The sequence below is a fragment of the Pithys albifrons genome, chromosome 10, assembly GCF_047495875.1.
Source record: "Pithys albifrons albifrons isolate INPA30051 chromosome 10, PitAlb_v1, whole genome shotgun sequence".
Taxonomy (NCBI): Eukaryota; Metazoa; Chordata; class Aves; order Passeriformes; family Thamnophilidae; genus Pithys; species Pithys albifrons.
The window spans coordinates 10,058,462-10,080,546 of record NC_092467.1 but is presented as its reverse complement, the minus strand read 5'-3'; the positions used below and the strand labels follow the sequence as shown (position 1 = coordinate 10,080,546).

General features: G+C 38.1%; 1 protein-coding gene across 1 annotated transcript in view; it reads right to left on the bottom strand.

The window, feature by feature from the left end:
• Nucleotides 1-22,085, bottom strand: part of CDC73 (cell division cycle 73) — a 111,334-nt gene that overhangs the window by 67,831 nt on the left and 21,418 nt on the right. The window contains exons 8-10 of the mRNA XM_071565138.1: nt 18,913-19,011; nt 17,599-17,677; nt 7,836-7,900 (exon numbers count right to left, since the gene is read on the bottom strand). Coding sequence (XP_071421239.1) covers nt 7,836-7,900; nt 17,599-17,677; nt 18,913-19,011 — 243 coding nt within the window. The remainder of the gene's footprint in view (nt 1-7,835; nt 7,901-17,598; nt 17,678-18,912; nt 19,012-22,085) is intronic.

The window sequence follows — 22,085 nt, the reverse complement described above, 5'->3', positions numbered from 1 at the left end:
CATCCAAAGTCTCCTAAAGCAGCAAACCAACTGAATAGTTTGACTTCCTAAACCTTAATGTGCCAAATGCAATGGTAATGTAAGGCGAAATAAAAGGATGAGATGCTTTGTTAATATTGGTGTTGTATGAAGTCTAACCAAGAGTTTTATAGGCTAATCAAACTATGTATTAGTAAAAAATACAACTCTTCTCAAAGGTATTTATAAATTTCTTTCAATTTACCAACTGCTTTAGATAAATTTGACATTTTAAGTACATTGGACAAACCTTCATTATTTAAAATAGTTAAGTACTGAAGATGCAAAAATCCAAAATTAGGTTTTTACATTTTAAAAGAAAATAAGAATGTTTGTATCCCAAAGCAATTAACATTCACACTGTGCATTTATTGACTCACCAAGATAAGAAACCAGATTTATTTTTACCCAGTCACTATCTTCAGTGATAAGTGCTCATTTCTACTGGGACTGCAGCACCTTTACACCACCTTCAACAGCTGTGAATAACCCTGTGTGGTAGTTTTACCTTAGTTTTAGCCAGGCCTCAGTTTAGCAGGCCCAGAGAGTGTGATGTGGATTGAAAAGGACAAGCATCACCTGACTTAAGCAACAAGAGAGATATTTCATATCATCTGACGTCACAACAAGCATAAAAACAGGTGTAGGAGGGACTTGAGCCAGTTCCCTTCATGGCCGACACTGAGCCAACATGTCAGCACCACGCTGGGAGTGCTGGGCCCTGCCACCACTTCACAGCCGTTTAGTTTGGGAAGTACACTTTTTTTTTTGTTATTGGTTTTCTCCTCTCTTGCCAGGTGTCCTTTGAGGGGTCTGTTGGGGTGTTTTTGTAGGCTGAGGTGGTGGAGGTCTGTGTTGAGTGGCCGACTCGGTGGTGGGTGTTGTTAGGGATTTTTTGCACATTTGTATATATGTGTTATGTAATATTCTGGTTTTAATTGTCTTTCTTTTGTATAAATATAAGAAACTTGCCATTTTGGGGTTTGGTTTTTTCCTTCTTCGTTTGTTTTGTTGGTCCCTCCCCTCTTTTCCCTAGAGGGGACTCTGATAGACTATTGGGCAGTTGGCATTTTGCCAAGCTAAACCAAAACACTAAAATAGCTAAGTTGTTTCTTCCTGCTGGAAGAAATTTGATGACAATCTGCCAGGTAAAGATGCAGCTGCTATGTAGTCATTAGATACTGGGAGATAATTTACCGAGGGAAATATGTTGACACCATTGTTTAATATAAGCTTGTGCAGTGCATGATGCTTGATTGTCCAGAACAATTAGGACAAAGAACAAGAATATGTAGCTCAGGTTCAGATGGTATTTCTGAGCAACACCCTACAAAACTTTCATTCATAGATATTGCACACAAATCTTAAGACCCAAGGAACACAAATGAATCTATGCAGAATCTCATACAAGATTCAAGTAGAAAGTGAATATCCAAACAAAGCATATAATGAAGTTTCCTGGGCAGTTTAATTTTGGGTCTTGTCTTCCAAATGAGAATGACTCCTGTAACACTCATAAAGGATCCATGTCCTAGTGCACAGTGTATATGGCAGATGAGTTTCTCAAGGGATAACAAATGCACTCATGGCATACAGCTTTAGGTCAAGAAAGGTCTAGCAACTCATCTTAAAACTCATGTTTAAGGCTCTCAAGCTTTTGTAAGGAAAGATTCCTGCATGTCCAAAGCTCTAATCCGATGTATACTCAGAAATACTTCAGATTCTCATATTTGGCACTCCTGCATTTAAACCACTCAAGGACCTGACAGACAGACCATTAGCACACTGACATCATTGAGTTCCACACACAACAGGGACTGCAGACACGTTCATTCAGGAACAAAGTTACATGGCTGCAGGTCTTGCTCCCTCTTTTGTGCAGCAGCATAGGGGGCAACACAGCAATGCCTGACTTCCAGAGACATGACTGGTTATACAACATCTCCTTCTTTTCTTGAATTTGCAGTTCTTAGTCTCAAAGTAAAAGAGAACCTATTATGAGGAACAAACCAGGCAGTTTTATTGTATAACGCAGTACAACAGCAAGATGTCTTGGCACAGATCTACACGACTTACAATCAGGGAGAAAATGAGTGCAGCATTGTTCAACCTAACACAGTTTCTTGAAAGCAGCATTTGTATGTGATTTTTCCTTGGTCGCTATCAGCTTGCCTATTTACACTAAAACTCTTTAAGGGAAAGTAATTTAATATTTGAAACACAACCGAGGCAATGAAATGTCAACCACTGAAATTGTTGTGTGGGCCTTAAATATAAAATACAGTAATAGTTCTTAAGAAACTTGGTTGCATTTCATCCACTCTCATTAGAGAAATACACACAAAGCCTTCTTGTCTGTCACCCCAGAACACTGCAAAGTTGCTGGCAGACTGTTCTGGAGAAAAATCCTTTTCTCCAGCTGAAGGATTTTTGAGTTTGTGGTCATGTCTTAGCCCTTAAGCCTCACGGACCAAAAGCCTCATGGGTACGTCCAAATGACAGTAAAAAATAAGTATACACTTGATGTGGAAAAAAGATTTACAAGTCCAATGTAAACAAGTGTCTACCCTCCAGTATCATCTGCGGAAAAACTCTTCTAAAAAAGTCTGCCCTCCATGCAAAACTATATAACTTTTTGATTCTATAATTATTACAGCTTTCCTCACCTCCTTTTGGTGGTTGAAAACTGAATAGGAGGCACACAGCACATTGAGCTGAAGGAAGTGGGGGCACAGCCAGGCTGGCAATCCATTCACATTGAAAATAATGACCAGCTTATGCACAGGCTGCATGAAAATTATGCTCCACTTCAAAGCCTGTTTCAAAAACTTTCAAAGAGTCTGTTGTTTTGTTGACTCCTCCCTCAATACCACTGTCCTCAAACATTTTAATGAGATTAGGATATGACACAAAAAACTGGTAACATGTGGATAAGTAGGTATCTCTCCTATCTCTAATATTCAACATGTATTAAATCTTTATTTATTTTTTTTAAAGTTAAGTGCTACTTATCTGTACATTGAGAGACAACATTCAATTCCACCATATGTTTCTGAAAAGTAACTTCAAACTTTGGCCCTGAATCACAACTTTAATTCCTCATGATCAATTATAAAGAGATCTTGTGGATTTACCAACTCACAGAGAAGTATATCAATTATCTTAAGTCTTTTATATAAAATATATGCATACACCATGTTGATTGTTTCTGCTCCAACACGCTGCTTCTCCAACAGCCCACTCTGTAAAGGGCAATAAAATTAGCCATTCCCTTCACTGTACTACACACTATTCCTTTGAAAATAGACCAGAGGTTAAACAACCTCTCTGTTAAAAAAAAATTACAGAGATTATACCCAACTCAAAAGGTTTTGAGTGCAATAACAGAAAAATTCTTTGATTAATTAATGCCCAAAATCTAATACTGACCACAGACTGATGAAAACCACTGTGGACCTTAGAGGTGCTGAACCAGTCTTCCATTCTTCTCCAATTACACCTGCTTGTACTGTGGCTTACATAGAGACTCCTTTTTTAGTTAGTTATTTTCTGCTGGGACTATGAAATGTATTTACTTTAATTATTGATAGTCTCATGTGTTTACTCAGAGTACTTTTACCTGGAGATTGTTGTAAACTGCAAAGAGGGATATTACTTTTGTCAGTTTTCAGGAAGAACATTATGACTGAACTCAGATGCACTGAAAACTTACATAAAATTTCTTACCACAGATAAAACTTACTAAATCTGAATACACCCCATAAATTTGGATTTGAGTTTGCCACAAGTGAAGTCCCTCAAGTGAAACTATCTCTAACTATACTGAACCATCAGGTGTAGCATCAAACTATCTGGAAAGGCCTCAGCTCAACACCTGCAAGAGCTGCTGTATCTTCCTGTTTACCAAAAAGTAAGAGAAAGAAATGCCAACAGCAGTTCTGGCTTCTTATAAATGCAGATGATCAATGTCAGATTCCATTAATAGCAGCAAAAACAAAAGACAAAGAAAGCTTCTGAGCTTCAGCAAGCCTTGAATGCTAAAAGAATCCAGAAGTTTGAAACAGGAGAGCTTTCCAGCAATTAGGAAAGACAACAAAATCATTTCTCCAAGGACCTACTGCAGTGCTGTGCAGATCTTGTTCACTTGCACACAAGTTCACAGCCTCCCTGAATCACAGCTCATGACCAGTCAGGGCTCTCAGAACTCAGAAGAAATCATCTCAGAACGCCACAGCCTATCATGCTATTACTATGTTGCATATTAAAGTTATAAAAACTTAAGAAAACCCATAAAGGTGAGTAAAACCAGCATCACCACCACTGTTATTGCAATGGACAAACACACTATTTGCAAGTGCACACAGCCAACATAAAGCATGCCCTCAGCTTGGAAGTTTAGTACCCATGTATAACAACCAGCTTCATCAAACACTCATGGAACAAGCACCTTCTCCCAATCCTGACACAGGATAGTGTGTTTGATCTTCACACACTGAGCTGTACTAACAGCATAATGATTCATATAGTCTAATTACAGAAATGAGTAATCCAAAACTTAATTATATATGAAAGGCAAGACCTACTTTCTAGGCTTCCACAGGTGACACTGGCCTAGACTCCAAGCTAACACTTCCCTTTTAGAAAAGCAGAAGGCTAATGCCCCCAACATGTCAAATTTACACAGAAAAGAACACGTTAAGAATAAGAGCTTAAGAGTCTCTCTCAGCATTCCCTCACACTCTGTGTGGTACAGAAATACACCTATATACCAAAGCTGTTATTTTATCCACATCAAACAGTAAACTTCCCTTTGTAAACACCAGAAGTTTTCCTGCTATACAGGGCATTATGCTTCAAAGTGAAGCCTGCAGGTAGACCCACAGGTTTGCAAAAGTCATGCTACACAATCTGCAACCTGAACTGCTGGGTAACTGGGTAGTAGCAAGAACTACCAAGGCCAACTCACTTGTTTCCAAAACATCAGTAGTGGCAAACAGAAAGTGCTACAGGTAATTAAAAAAAATCATCTGAGGAAGATGCCCTGTTATAAACAATTCCAGGTCCAGAATAATGAAATCATGCCTTCATAATAAAAATTCAATAAATAAGTCAGTTCTTCCTAAGAGAAAGTATATGTGTGCCAATTAAGCAAAAACCCTGTTACAGGGAAGAACTGCCAGAAGTATAAGTTATTTTAGCTGACATTACTTCAGAAAAAGCCCACCATTCACCATCTGTTCTGGCACAAATTCTGAATGCTAAGAAAGTTTCCAACATCACTGATGAAAAGAAAGCAGTCAAGATGAAGAAGTTTTTGTTTTGCTTTTAAAAAGAACAAGCATCTAGGACAACTCACATTTCAGCAAGAAGAAACACAAAACAGAAGTTTTGTACATTTCATACAAATCATTACAGAGAATTACAATGAGGCAGAGTGCCAGTGGAAGACATGTAGGAAATGTAACAGGAAACAAATGAAGCTTCTTACAAATTTTTCATGAGAAGTAGGTGAGCATCTCCAAACAGTGGGTCACTTTAACTCAGGTAACAGGCATAAGTGTTAAGGGAATATGACTGCACTCTAGAAATACATTAATGCAAGCAAGCACCATAGAGGAAACAGAGGAGCCACCTCTGTCAAGGAGAACAAGGGTATAAATAATGAACCATTTGAATTTCACCATTCACCTGGAAATCAGAGGTCTGAAGTTTAAAGACAGCCTCTAACCAAGAGCTACTTCAAGTCCTTTAAAAAGGTGGATGAGTTCATACAGGGATTACACCAATACTATGAGGACCAGTAGATGACACCATACAGGTAGAATGAATTGCAACGTTATCTTCCATATTCCTACAATTTAGTCCATGAGTATAAATTTCCATTAAATACCTAGAGGAAGAAATTACTTTCCCATTTCCTCCCTAGTTTTGTCTAGCACAAAGAAATATAAACAAACCACAAAAAAACCCTGAGGAAAAGTGAAATATGAAGCTTGCTAACTGGCATGAGACTAACTATTCTACACAAAAACACAACCTGAGATTGTGAGTTAGAACTATGTGGTGCATCACTATGGCAAAGTTTAGACAAAAACAGATGAACATAATTAACATATTTATTTCTCCCCCGTCTGAAACACAAAACCAGGATGTCACTGCAATTTATGAATGATCTAAACATTTAGGGCTCCTTTTTAACAGTCTGTAAAATAAGGCTCCATTAAATCCTTACAACTTCCTTCTTAAACAAAAGCTTGATGACAGATGGACTTTTAATATTTCTCATGACACCAGATGATGCCTTATGTGCAGTCATGCAATACCTCTTAAACAGTTACTTTAAAAAATGCCAGTAAGGTTTACTAGTAATTTAACATTCATTATATTTTCTTTCTAAAAGAAGAAACCAAAGGGACAGTTTAATAACAACCTCAAAACTCTAGGTAGCAGGCTCAATACATGAGGTAGTATTCCTAGAACAAAAAACCTTAACTATTTTTAATGTCCTTAAAAAACCCATGTAAGAGTTACTGTGCATCCCATCTCTTTTAGAGATTTTACACTGATAAGCTTAAAAACATTTCAACATTTCTAGTTCACTATAATCTTGCTTTTTTCTTCATTTCTTTTTCCTCCCCACAGGACAATTTAAATAGAACCTATTTACTAAGCCATTTCAAGTCACTACCACTTGAAACAGACAACTTATATCATAGAAACCAAGGTGTAGTATAACAATAGTGACTGATCCCTCATAAAACAGCCTGAAATTCATGCAAAGTTCAAGAACAAATCTTCAGACATAACAGGCTAATAGGTTATCTTTTCACCCAATCTGAATTCATTGGAAACAACACTATTTACAACTAAGTAGATTCCTTCCCTAGATATTCCCTCTCTCTTTTTCTTTTTAAAGCAGGCTAAGACTAGAGGAAGTTGGGAATGAATGATAGAAGTTCTTTCCCAAATCTAACAAGAAAAAACTATGAATATTTTTAAGAAATTTACACTCAAGATACTATTTGATGTAATTAGGAGTGCAAACTAGGAAGTAGTGCATGGATTTAGGGAAGTGCTTAGTGATGTCTGTTCATCAGATTATGGAGGTATGCAGATGGCAAAAACCTTAATGAGGGCACTACATCAGTTTTGTAGCATTTGTCCTACTTACCAGCAGATCAAAACAGGATTTATTTGAGAGCATTCAACTGACTTCCACAAAAGCAGAAAAATACCGGCCAAAAAAAGGAGTAATCTGTTTGAGGGTCTCTCTCTCTCATCTGTGTCTGTTGCAATTCCCACTGACAGCATTGTACAGTCACACAAAAGAAGTCCATCTCACTAGACTAGAAAGCTTCAACAATAATGCTGAGTTCACATTCTTTAGCCACCAAACAAATTTATTTTATTAAATATAAAGAGTAGGAAACAGAACAATACTCCAAAACCTAGTTTATCACTTATGATTATGAACAATGTCCTTCCTGGACACTCCTACGGCGAGCAAAAATCTGGGTATGCCAAGTATAGCAGGAAAAGGCTGCACCTCCACAAGGAGAATCTGCCAGCAAAGCCACCCCAGCACACCCTTCACAGCAGCCAAACCATTTGAGCTAAAACCTCTAAAACATGTAGATCAAACAAAATGTTTTATCTTTTCATAGAGAAGAACTTTCACCAATTCTGTTACTTAATCTAAGTGACCTTCTAGAGCCCAGGCCAGGCTGGCAAGATATCTCCATCTCTAAAAATACATTGTATCTATAGGTACACTATCATTTCTATAAAACATATTTAAGTAAAGACTTCCAGCTTACCGTTACAGACTTCAGAGTCATTCCGTGGTAGGTGCCCATAGTGTCAATCTTAAAGCCTTCCGTTTCTGCAAAGGAAAAAAGTCTTCTGTAAATCACAATGAACACAGGACTGTCATGTTTAAATGGAGAACACTGGAAATGTCTGTGAAGGTATTTTTTCAGAGAGTGCATCTTGGTGGTGGTGATGGTTTAGGTTCTGTTCACCATACAAAACCTGGTTAGTCATTAGGAAATATGCTTTCTTTAGACAGAGCTCAATTTGATATTTCTGCTTTCTGTAACCAGAATAAGCTTTTCCTGCCACATAGAATAATTTAAACCACTTCAGAGACAGGATATAGACTTAAATCCTTGTGAGAATATGTTACACAACTTGCATGCAGTCTCAGAAATTCTCTTTGCTACAAAATGGAGAAGTACCTTATATTTCTAGAAGACATCACATGCAACATATTCAAGTTAGAGTTGTATTGATGGAAAAATATACTTAATAAAAAAGTGGCTTACATGCCAACTATAATACTGTGACCATTTAACTTGATCAATTCACTGCTGGAGTGCAGAAGAGCAACAATGTAATTGTCATATAATACAGAGGACAGAATCAGCATGAATTCAAACAGACTAAAGATTATTGGGGGGGAGGGGGTGCTGGGGGGTGGTGGTGGTGCATTTTTTTCAGTAGTTGTAATTAGATTGAATTTATGCTAAATGCCAGAAGCCTTCAGGTGCTCAGTCACTCAAACTGCTGTCACTAACCTGTTCACTTTTGAATATTCCTTCTCTGGGCCCCTATTCTCAGCCCTCTAATTAAGTTCCTGAATACTGCCAGGACTTGCAAGGAAACCTTTCTCCTTTTGTAAATTCCACAGCCTCATGCATCTACTGTCAACTAATCCCATGAACCAACCACCTAATGAATTCCTTCTTAAACTGGCATGATAATCACTGCTCAAACCATGGTAAGCAAGCATTTGTCTACATCTAAACAACTTTTGGGCCATTTTAACTGGACTCGGGTAAAGGTAACTGATACTGTGCAGAAAAAGCTATTTGGAACTGGGCCATGTTTGTAATTTATTCCACCACCTTCATAAGATGTATCAGCACAAAAACATAATAGACGAAAAAATAATGTACAGTTAAAGCAATGCTTCTAAGTGAACACACAAAAAGTCCAAGAAAAATAATAGATTTCCAAAACTGTTAGAGGTTCTCGCTCTCATCATGAGTAAATTAACTTGAATTGAAACCCAGACAACCTTGAAAACAATGCAGATGCTCTGGGAAGCATCTGTGGTTGCTCATCCTTTCTTCCTTAGATGAGGAAGATTATCAGATACTCGTAGGAAATGAGGCAGAAAAGTTTCCCAGATTTAATAACTCTCCAGTGCCTACTAAAAGATACTCAAGAGTTGAAAACTGATCACACTCCTGTCACCACAGAGATAGCCATCATCTACTTTCCGAACACAGTTTCAGGTTTTACCTTTTCCCCTTGCTCCCTTAACTGTGCTCCCAGACCTGCCACCAACTGCCAAGTGGAGATGCCCAGTGTTACTGACACTGTTTTGCTTTATACAGTCACCTCATCTCCAGCCCTTCTTCATCCTGACTTGTCAAGGTCATCCCTCCCCTTCTGCCAGATTTAACATTTCTGAACTACACAGAGTTGACTCTGAGACAGTAAAAATGCATGTACAGACACACATGAATCCAGCCTTTCCTAGTCAAAAAAAAAAGAGAGAGAGCAAGGGAGAAAAAAACAGCCTAGCCTCAGCCTCCCTAAACAAACTGATATTGCCTTACCACCTTTCCCCTCAACCCCAGGCTGTAACTATGCACAGAGTCTTAGCTCAGAGGTCACACAGCTGAACTTGAGCTAAAGATTGTCAGAGGCAACAGCACTAACACTTCCATGGATAACAGGGTTTAACAGTTTTCTCTTTGACTATATAGGTCACTGTTGCTGGGCAAGGAGCATATTAATATTTCAGGGGGTGTCTGGAGCCTTGTAGAATAGTTGGTAGAGCTCCCTAAGTCTAAGAAATGCTTTTGCTGACCTGGAGCGACATAAATCAGAGGTGTATAATGTAGACTGACAGTTGTTTATGAATTTCAGAAGTTCACCAACAGAGGAACCTTTCCCATTTCCAGACTGACCTATCATGGGTTCCTTGTGCCTGTGATATGAAGAAATTCCAACTATTTCATATGTTCTTTCCAAAGAATACAGACACTCCTTAACAAGGCCAGCACAGCAGCATCCCCCACTGTGCCTGGCCTGCCATGGCTTCTTTCCTCTCAGCACAAATCCTGGCTCTATAATTAGTTCTACATGTTTGTTCCCTGTCTCCATCAGCACTGCAAAGGGAATAAAGGCCCAACGACTCAGCAGCAGAGTTAGAAAGCCAATCAAAGCGCAGAGAGGCACCTCACAGGGAACAAGCCTCTGCTCTATTGCCACTGGTTTCATCTTTTGCAAAAATCTTCCCCAAGTCTCACATAAAATTTGTCCTAGTTCTTTTAATGAGACACAACCCACAGCTCTGGATCTCACCAGCTTCCTGCTCCCAGGCTTGTGCTGACCCTTCCTCCTAGCAGAAGAGCCCCTTGCTACCTCCAGCATCTGGGTTTTCTCAGAATGCAGCTTTTTTGACCCGATCTTCTCACATACACCATCTGATATTCTACCTGTCAGCCACTCACTTCCCTTACACAAATAAACACTGCTACAAAGCAAGAGCCCTGCCACTTGCACTTTTGTGCCATTTTGCAAGGTCCCAACAGTTTGTACACGTGGCCACATCCAGCAGCCACCTTCAGCTCCATTCACTGTGCACGTCCTGTGCAAAGCAGGAAATAAATGCTTCCAAGTCAGGGACTCTGCAGGTACAGCTACATTTCCACTGAGGGTGTTAGGGGTCAATGTTGTAAAAGATATTCAAGGACCAGGCTAGAAAGCAGAGAGGCACTTCTTCCAGAGCATCCTCCAAGGACAGTACCTGACCCTGATGTAGCTGCTCAAAAGTAGACCTGGCATAGAAGAGGAACCAGGAGCCACAGCAAAGAGGAGCAGAACAGAGAGCGACCTGGAGCAGCAGGGGACGTGCCCCCAGCACACATCAGCATAAATGCTGTACCATACCCTCTGACTAAGAACACAAAAGCAATGTTCCTCCTCCTCTCTCTCTCAAAACCAGCTCCAACCTGTGCTGCTGAGTCATGCACTAGCACAGTGATGAAATGTTTATGCTTGGGCAAGAATTAGCTTGTAATTCCACTTTGAAAATCCCCACTTCACTGGTGGTAATAGAAGAAGCAGTTAAAATGATAAGCCATCTATTAGGAAAAGGGTATTTAAGAAGAAAATAGCCCTTTAAATAAAAGTAGTATGATGACAAGATTTTGGACCCTTATTTCAAATTAGTTTCAGAACAACTGTTAAAATACTTGAGAGTCTTCAATACATTGGGATTTTTCAATAATTACTACAAAGTTATCATACACATTTCCTTTAGGCAAAAAGCAGTCCATAGTAAAGACTTCAATTGTAGGTTTAACACTAAGAAGTAAAGAATGCTAGCAAAGCCAAACCATAATTTCACCATGAATAATTGTACTGCAACTTTTTCTGTTTGCCAAATACAATCAGTTTTAGAAACATGCATTGTTAAAAACACCAATATCAACAGATCCCTTAAAAAGTATATTAAGAGACTAAACCTAATAACTAGTACTGAATAAATAATTCTAATACTTTAAAAACATTGACTATCACAGGAGTTTTCCTTTCTTCTCCAGTCATTGCATGTATTATGATCACAGTTTCACAGTTCAATGACCCAAAGACTGGTAAAAGAACCATTCCCATTTCCAGTGTGGTTCATCACTAGTTACCTTTCTAACATCACCATTTATCAGTCTCAGTGACTTTTCATAATTAGACCTGAAAATGAAAATATGTCCCCTAATGCATCAGCTTTTTGGACTGATTATATATTCTTCAACACCATTTGGGCACTTGTTCCATTTCCCTGCATATAAGTATTAATTCCCAGAGCGCCTTCCATTTGCTTAAAGCTCTGCATCCATCGAGGTCACTCTGCACTTCAATTCTGCACCTGCTGCAGCTCTAGTCATGCAGTCTGGGTACAAACTTGAGCTCTGATGCATTACCAAAAGAATAATAGCTTTAAAAAGATTCACATTAACCTGAATTTCTGGAAGGAAGTCAAGGCAAACAGAAACAGAACAAAGCAGCATGTCTCTTAAACACTATGGAACTCAAGTTAAGGACTTGGTTTGAATTGTGCATGAGTAAGATTGAATACCCACTTCTTTTTTGAGCTGTACACTCTTCAAACCCCAAACAGCAACAGCTCTGCAGACTGCCTGGAAATGATTCACCAGCCCACTTCACAGCCCTGGTGATTTAATCCCTGACACTAAATTTCATTCTGCATAAGAGTTTACTGAGCACACCTTTACAGTACTGTACCCTAACAAGTAAAAGTTTCACAGCTAAATTTCCAAGCTACACTTAATTACCTTACAAATTCTCTGTACATTTCATATAGAACAGCTCTGTAATAATCTTGCAAGTAATTAACACCAACATCTTAAGTTTCTCATGGTACTGCTAAAAGCAATTACAGTATGAATCCACGTGTGTTTTCCAGCACTGACGTAAATGTACAGTACTGAAAGTTATCAAATGACTGGGTCACACCAAAGGAAAAAATAGAGATAGACCACAATCTTTTTCCAAATGTGAATCTCTTGCACAAATTCTCTGCTGGGGGGGGGGAAAAATCAGAATGCTATACTCTTAAAAGTGAGTGCAATAAATAAAAGTCTAACAGGGCAGGCAAGCAATTTATAATGAGAAATACTTTATAAAGAAACTTTCCTAACAATGCATAGGAGAGAGTCACTGCACATTTAATAACTTAACAGTCCTGTGTTGCCTTGGCCCAACACTTAGGACTGATTGAAAGTAAGACAAACGGCTGAATAACAGCAGCTATGTCTGAAAATCCAACAGAGTAAAAAAAATAATTCAAACATAAAATGAAAATAGCAGGAAGTCAAGAGCAAGCTTTCCTGAAGGAACAACTTGGATGTGGTCAACAATATTCTTTTCACCATTATCACAGCAAGATTCTCAGATTTACACTAAACAGACTGAATGTTGGTGGAGGTTTTTGTGGTTTGGGGTGATTTTTTTTTTTGTTTTGGAGGAAAAGGAACAATTGGCTTCTGCTATGTTGAAACCTTGAAAACAAAAATAACAGGCAAACAAGAAGAATGCTCCTGGAACAAGACTTAAAGGACCTAAATTTGGAGCAGCACAGAGAAACTTGACTTTGCATTATACTGAGATAGGCAGTCAGTGGGTCACCAAAATCTTTAAGATTACCATCCCAGCACTATTGAATACTTTGAAATTACAGAACAAACAAGTACATGAAATGGACCATCTCAGGTAAAGCCACTCCAAAAAGTGGAGGAGAAACAAGATATGACACCCAAAACAGTTTAGTACCTACACCCTACAGAATAATCACATCAGCTCAAGGTTTCTGAAGAGGACATGAGATATCTTCCTAAGCATCAAATGACATTTGGGCACAGGATTTTTGACTCCTGAAAAAGACTTACAAATTATATTGCTCAAGACGGTATGATAGACTGTAGTTCAAAGATGATGGTCTGTTGTATGAATAAGATACCACTGGCAAAGATGCACATTAATAAAGGACATTAACGAAGTAAAAAGAGAAGCTCAAGGGAGTAACATGAAGGAAAGTAATAAAACTACAACGGTAGAAGTAGAGAAAGTTTAGCACAGGATGGAACTCTGCGTTGAAGAGATGATACCATCCCTGACTGCCATCATGAGAGGAACAAAACCACCAGGAAGGAAACAGCAGTCAAGGAAAGTAATTGCAAGGAATTCACCTCCTAACCTCAAAACCACTTGAGCAATTGGGCATTACGGATGCACTGCCAAGTAACATGTTCTTCCACTGTGGAAGTATCTGGGATGTACGAGTCCTACTGCAAACAACATTCTAACACATTTCCTATGGCATACATGACAGAACTTGAAGGATTGCAAAGGAAAGATTTCTCTGTGCTGCCTAATCAAAGCTGCAGTAACAAGACACCCATTTGAGAGGGGGCTACCAACTCCTGACTCAGGGCTGCCTAAGCAGTTCCACTGACTGCACGTGGAACTGATTGTGTGCTCCTCAAGAACAGTACAATTACCATCCCTCTCACATTTACTATTAAAGCAATCTAAACCATTCTGGCAGCAAAGCCTTTCCCATCTGGCATGAAGATTTTAAGTAAGTCAACCAGAGAGGCATCCTGATACACCACATCAGAAATAATGATCCATCACAAGAAGCAGAGAAATTTGGCTGCAACTCAGCAGTTTACTTAATGCATGTTAAAATTTCTAAATTTACTCTCTTAGCTCTTAATGGAAAAGTTCTGTATTAAACCAAGCAAATAGTCAAAGAAAAAACAGTTCTTTGCTGCCTATACTTTAAATCCTCATGAATACTGTAGTATTATATGAAAGTGCAGACAGACAGACAATAAGCCACAATCCTGATGCAACCAGAAGAGGAGTACTGTGAATCCTTTCTATGGTTTCAGTAACTCTGAGGAAGGAGCAAACAGGTGAGACACAAAGACAGAACTTAGAGACATTGCCTCTTTTGCCTTTGTTTCAGTTTTTAGCCAAACCCACCACTATGCCCATTGTTACAAGCATCCATCGTGCCATCCAAAATTTCTAGTCAACCACAAGAACAGTCATAGAGGCTAGGAGGTGGAAACCCTTCAGAACAACAGAAATTTACAGGGTTCAACTTCACTTGTTATCCATCATTACTAATAAATGTGGATACAATGACAAAGACTGCAAGTTATTACAACTTGAATTTAAATGATCACCTTTCTTCTTCAGATTTCTTTACCAAAAGCCTCAATATTGTAGCCTTTCCATAAACATGTGTCATTCCAAGTTGTTACTAGAATTACTGTAAAAAATAGTGTTTAAGGAACAAAAAACGTCTTATTTTTATTGATCACTATTTCTGCTCACAATCTCACTTCTGCACTGAATATCTGGGAGCCAGAACTTCATTTTGAGGGCAATTAAATTAAAGATCCCATAAGGAACAAAGTCACTTGTGCTACAGCTGCAAGTGACGTGAATCGTTCAGTTTTAAGCAAATGACGTTACCCTGCTGAACGACATAGGAAAACATTAATGCCTAATTACAGCTTTTGAACACCACCTGCACTCTGAGTTCCAGTTAAGACTAAAATTTTAAAGTTGCAGTTCTATAACACAATACCTAGAAGTAAATAAGGTCTTTGCTATTTTCTAAAGTCAATTTGTAGCCAAGGAAGATCTTAAATCTCTCTGGGCCCTCTCCTAAGAAATCCAGATGTTAATTACTAATTCTACACAACTTCCATAAATGATGTGTCAATACCTTTTATAACTCAATCTTGTGATTGAAATACATTCTTTCCAACATCTCATTTGTATTTCCAGTGCTAGCCTACACTAGCTATCCTGGCATTACACCACTGCTATTCTTAAACTACAGATTTCTTTAAATACACCTAGAAGGCTGAAATACAAAATTAACTCCATACATGACTCAACTAAATAAAAGCAACCAGGAAGTTAAGACACAAACACGCCCTAGAATGAAGGAGTGTGATACTGACAATCACCCAGGTAGAATATGACCATTTCAGACATTTCATAACCACATCAAAAAACAACCTTTCAACTGAAACAACAGCTGCAGTCCAGTCAAGTCCATGTCAGTACTGAGAGAAACCCCAATGCCACATTCTCAGAATCACATAACATTGAAATGGATTTTTCACCATTGTTAATTTCAGACAGAAACATTTTTTCCCTTTGATTTCTGCTCAGAAATTTCTACATTAAACTGACACTAGAGAGCTGCCTGACTAACTCTTCTGGGTTCTTCTTTCCTGTCATGCAAAACCTTTTTATTTTCCGTTCCCTCTTGAACTGCACACATGCAGTAACAGCAAAAAATACACCCACCTATTTAGTACAGATGTTGCCTGCATGGGCTGTTTACTAGAACCATGTAATTTGTCATCTAGGACACAGACCATTCCATTACCAAAGTTTCTTGTTGTAAAAGAGCCGACAACGAATTATAGGCCTTGGTATATTTGAACTGTTACACCTCCACATTTCTCTGCCTTTTATATCACACTGTCCAGTTTAGATATTTACTGTTTTTAACTCTTAATAGGATATGGTAGGAAAAGGAAACTACTTGCCAAATCCATGACTTTTGAAGATTTTAAATATTAACGGAAGCAAACTGCCTAAGCTCTAATAAAAATATTCATAGAAAGGTTGGTTTGGTTTTATATTCTTTTGTTACTTTCTTTCTCAAATTACCTTGGCTTTTATTATAACAATTAATTCTTCATGGAAGTTACTTTTGATTATTTTTCAATGTTGAAAAAGATAGCAAACATCCTGCTTTGGCTTTTTTCTCCATTCCACCATGCCCCTGTCAATGAGCAGTAGCAAATAAAACCACTGCACTGAAATGTAAGTATACTGAGGCCAAGAGGGCCAGGGACTTCAAATGGATGGAATACAAATTTTAGATGTAAATCAAATTTTTCCTCAGAAGTTTCATACAGAAAAAAACAGACTCAGAAACATAGATGTATTCACATGTAAGTGTATATTTACAAAACTTGGTTTTTATTTAAATAATTTCAGTGGTGGGATGGCTACAGTTCCTTTGAACAAAAAACGGTACTAACTTGGACAAAGCCAAATACTCTAAAAGATGCAAGCTGAAATGTTCACCTATGGTTTAAAATAGCTTTTAGCAGCATGTGAGTCCCTGCAGCCAAAATAGAAAGCCCTTAAAAGCATGCATGGGAAGTTCCATTAGAAAGAAGAATGACTTTGAGAACTAGAAGGAAGAGGCAATTTGAAAGTGTAACAAAATTTGCATTACCTGCAAGAAACACAGAAAGATCCAACCACAATAAACACAAGATTTGCAAAAGAAAACCAAAGGAAGACAGGAACATGAAATAATGAGAACTTGTGCTAAAAACAGAAGATAAAGGCAATGGGGACAGAATAAGAATAGCATTAGAAAGACAAATCATCACTCACGTTCAGTCTTCTACCATGTTTTAAAATTGGTGAGAGTTCTTCAGTATCGCAGATTATTTCCATCTTCTCTCCAGAAGTGTGTTTATATTTTGCACTGCTGTTACCAGTTTGTTTTTTAATTTAGATAGATATAACAAGCTAATATTTACTTGCAAGTACTGGAAGCAACCTCTAAAGTGAGTGTTTGAGGACAGGCAATCTATTTTGTGTTATGCATCTGACACTCATCCTTGCAGTTGTGCTTTGTTATTAATTAATTGCATAGGACCCTCCCCACATAAATAATTTCTTTTCCCCCAAGAAGTTCTTGTTTTAAGCTTTTAGTTTGTTTCCTAAGAGGTAGAAATAATTTCTAGAAAATAATACTTACAGACTTTATTACCTGAAAACTCTGTATTTAGGCATAGTTACAGCTTTTTTGTCTTTTCTGAGGTTTGTAAAGCAGTAGCAGAGGAAACCTCCTAATCTGAACTTGATGAGTCATAAGTTTTGGTTCTTAATTTTTTTTTAATTTTGAAAGGAGTATTGCAATCAACTTACCCTCTTTGCCTTTAAATCTTTCCTGATCGTATCTGTTGTAGGCAGCTGGAATAGGTTGCTTATTTCGTAAAGTGGGATCCTAAAACAGGTTAAATAAGATTTGTAAAACATGCTAAAAAGGTATTTGATGATTTTTGAACTTCATAAAGTATTACTTAGAATCAGTGCAGTGTATAAAATCAGTTCACTTTTGTAGGAGTTCCAATGCATTTTGAAAACTTCTGTTTCCTTCAACAATCTCACAGAGAGTTTACAAGAACTTAGTGAATGCAAGGAGAACAACCCGAAGGAAAACTAAAGCAGCAATACCAAACTACATTAGCTAAAATCTGTAAGATTAATAAGAATCACTGAGTTTTTGTATACTTAAAGAATTAGCAGGAAAAAAATACCAACTGACAATTCATGATTAAGGCTTCACCCACACAAAATCTTCCTTTTCAGCCTGATTAAGCTAAAATTTTGCTAATTAAAATAAATAAAAGGAAATTTTGAGGAAGAAAGGCATTATGGTGAAAAAAGTTTTTTAAAAGCACCAATTTAGAGGCACATTCAATACCAATTCAAGCTTTTTTGTGGATGGCTTAGTTATGTATTCACAATTATTCTGAATGGGACATTTGAATAATGCCATGCACAACTTAAAAAATTCAACACAAAGTTAATATTTAAATGCTCAAATTCATCTGGCTATTTAAATTTAGTTCTTTGTTAAATGCAGTAGCAGCAAAAACCAAACCAATATTATTGAACAGCTTTTAGAGCAGTCTACCACCAAGTTCAAGAATATATTAGGCCTAATAGAACACAATAATAAACACCACAATACTAAACAAATCCTGTCTAATATCTGGATAGACTTAAACAATAAAGCTCTAAGTCTGTCCTCCTGATTTATTACAAGCAAAAGAAAGCTGGTTTGAGCTGTTCCCACTCATGAGTCATGCTCCAGATTCTTAAACATTTGCTACCCTATCTGTCAGAAAAGCAGCAAAACATTTCGTTTGAAATGGCAGTGCTCTCATCTAACACTTTTTTTTGCAAATAGATACCCGATGTCGCTGGTGTTTGATAGATGCAGGAGCTGCACTAGCAGTTTAATCTCTCAGTAACAAGAGCATATTGAAAAAATTAAACTCATATATTCAATTCTTTAAATACCAACAAATGCAACTTAATTCAAAGAATAACTCTGATGTTATGCTTGAAAAATGTGCATTTATTGGAAGCAAACTAAAACAGATTTTGAACCTAATAATGACCAGACTCTGTACTCTCCCTTTTGGTGTCACAGCACCAAAGCACTGCTCTTACCGTTGGTGCAGTATTTGGTGCAGGTCTTTGCTCAGGTGCCCGGCCTTCTTCTCTGGCTTTAACTGATTGAAGAATCGCAAAAATATTCTTGGCAAAGTTCTGAAAAACATTTCAGATACCTATGAACCTTGCTGAACATCCGCATTTCACAGAACAACAACACAGATAGAGCTCACCACCTGGTTACCTTATGTTTCACCAAAAAGCAAAACCAGTGTACCCATTTTCTAAATAGATGTTTTCTGATTATACATTCGTTTAACAAGACCCAAATATTTACAGGGTTTTAAGGCATCATTGCCAACCCCTATTCTTTAAGGCCCAAACCTGCTAAATCTAACCAGCTTCATTACACCACAAGGTAAACCCAACTCTTCACAAAGCACTTGTCATCTCCTTCTCCCCTCCTGCCTGCAATGCCCTTACACTGCCTTTGGAGAAGGACAAATATCACTGAAGGTTTTCAGGACAAGTCTCAGCTCTGAGGTCCAGGTATGAATCCATCTATGAGACCCTTGGCCTCCTGACAGGGTGCCTTGGGCACAGCCCATCCCTCTGGGCTACAAAGTTTCCTCCACTCAAGCACGCTCCTACTTGCAGGGACAATTCCTTCTGACCCTGGCCCTTCATGGAGCAACAGAGGCAAGACAGGCAGGCAGCCACTCCTGCACTTCCAGCAAGGCTCCTGAAGAGCAGAACACACTTCATCTGTTTTTTAATGGTTCACAGGCATGACCCCATCACATTGTGGTGCAGTGTTTTAACATTTATCTTTACTCCAATTGGCACCAAGAAATTTAAGCAGTAGAGCTTTTCATGTTAAAACTGCAAGAAGCAAGTATGGAAATCACATTCCCAAATCCTTGATTCAAGAGCAATGCAAGGTCATTCCAAGACATGCAGTGTTTTGTCAGATAACCAAGTCATTATGGCACGAATGAACAAAAGATAGCAAACAAGGTTTTTACAGCATATGGTCACATTAGTAGGACTCCTTTATTCTAAACAAAACTGCAAATGCTAATTTAACTCTTGAAAGGCATATGCTTTTATTACCACTCCATAGGCATTTTCAGCTACAGAGTTCAGTGTACACAATGTCTGTCACTAATGTCAGTTTTCAGTAATGGTTTATCAGTAAAAGAAACCTTTTCTCAATTAATGACAACAGCTTTTTTTTTTTTACAGGTTCATTATTTATTAAGTATTCCTAAAATGCTTACACTCTTTCAGAGTACTGTATACTAACAATGAAGTAGTTCATACCACTGGCCTTATGAAACAAAGACTTCCAGGGTGGATTTCAGAAATTTCAGAGATCATTTAGAGACAGTTGTAGTGCAAAACTTGTCTTAAGCCTGTTCACTTGACCTCGGTCAGCACATTGTCAGTCTGCTCCAAGCCACCAAGGCAGGAACTGGAAGACCACCAGAAACCACTTACAAAGGCAAAGTCATTCCCTGAGCAAATTCAATTCTTTTAACAAAGTCTGAAAGAACTCACACAAAACTGTTTGTGAAATTCTTTTCAGTCAGAAAAATCCTGGAAAAACACCAGTTTTCAAGTCCTGCGAGTCATGCACAAGTCAGTGATACAAGGATACCCAAAATCAGCTCCATTCTTCAGAAACTAAGTCCAAACTACATGTTTTTACTGGAAATTCAGAGATTTCTCTCAAACTCTTGACTGCGCAGCATATCCATCACAATTCTTGTCATTGCTGTGCTTTATCCCATACTGCCTCTAGGACACAGAGCTACTCAACCTTCTGAAGTTCACAAGGAGGAACTAATTAACAAGAGGAGGAATTTTAAAAGGGTGATTGTTCACACAGAAGCCAAACCTCCTTCTAGTCACAAGGGAGCTACAACCATCTTTCACATCTGAATTTCATTCATAAAACCTACAAACAAAGCCTAAAAGTGAGTTTAATTTCAAATTATGAACTTTTCAAAGGCCTTACAGCATCTGAGATTTTAGTACCCTGAAATGGCACATCCTGGGCAAAACTTTAAATTATTTCAGGTAAAAAAAAAAACCACAGGATTTTCTTCCATCTGCTGAAAACAAGTGACTAATAAGCATGGAATTAGAAAGGGTTCCTGCTGATGTCTTTTTTTCCACAGCATGAAAATGCAAGTCCCCCAAGGCCACAACTAATGTCTGTTTGGAAGGGGGAAAAGGAGCAGTGTTTTAACAAGCACTTGAACTAACATCATCTTGCTGTTCACTGGCTTGGCCAGGGATGTGGGATTGCGTTACTGTGACAGAAAAATGATTGAGCAGGAAGTCCACTGCAGGTACCAACTGATTTGCAAAGCCCTGCAGAGTTTCAAGACTGCTACGTCTTCATTGTTCAGAAATCAGAATATGAATATCCCCAGCTTCTGCCCTAGATTTAATAACTTAAATAACACACTTAAAATTATTAACAAATTTTCATAACCAAAACCTTCTGATATGGGGGACAGAGCAGAAAAGAAAATAAGGAAAAAAACCCCAACAACCCCAAAATATCTGCTTCTCTACACTGTCTTAAAAAAACCCTGAAAAATGCTTTAAAACCAATCCTTAAAAAATCATTAGTATGTAAAAGGATAATTCCATCAATTCTTGTTATTAGCCAACTACAGTGCTGATACTGCCATGAAAGCTGTCAAATCTGTGATTCCATGTCTACACCTAATAATAATCCACCCCATTGCAGAGGGGAGAGGCAAAATGTTTCAGCAACTACCAAATCAGGCTTCTGCTACTGTCCTAAGCCAGCCCTTATCATTACAGATTTTCTGTGAAAGGGTGACTCAGGCACTGGATGTCAATTGGTAGCCAAATGCCAGTCAGGAACAGCAGCCACGGTCAGATAAACAGCCCAGCACCTGACAGAAAGGGAGTCACACAGGTTCTTTAGGAAAACCTGCAACATCATGTAAATTCTCAATATTTACTGGCACAGATGCTCCATTCCTTGCCAACATAGTGACTAACACACACCAAGTTAAGTTACTATCACTGGTGTTAATTTAACACCAGGCTGTTTGCAGAGGAACACCAGAGCCAGCCAGCTCAGCCTGCTCTGCTGAGGGAGGCTTAATGAAGTCTCATCACTAACTAGATTTCTTTTGCAATAAAAATACTTCTATCTAAATGTATCACAGTTTATTCTAAAAAGT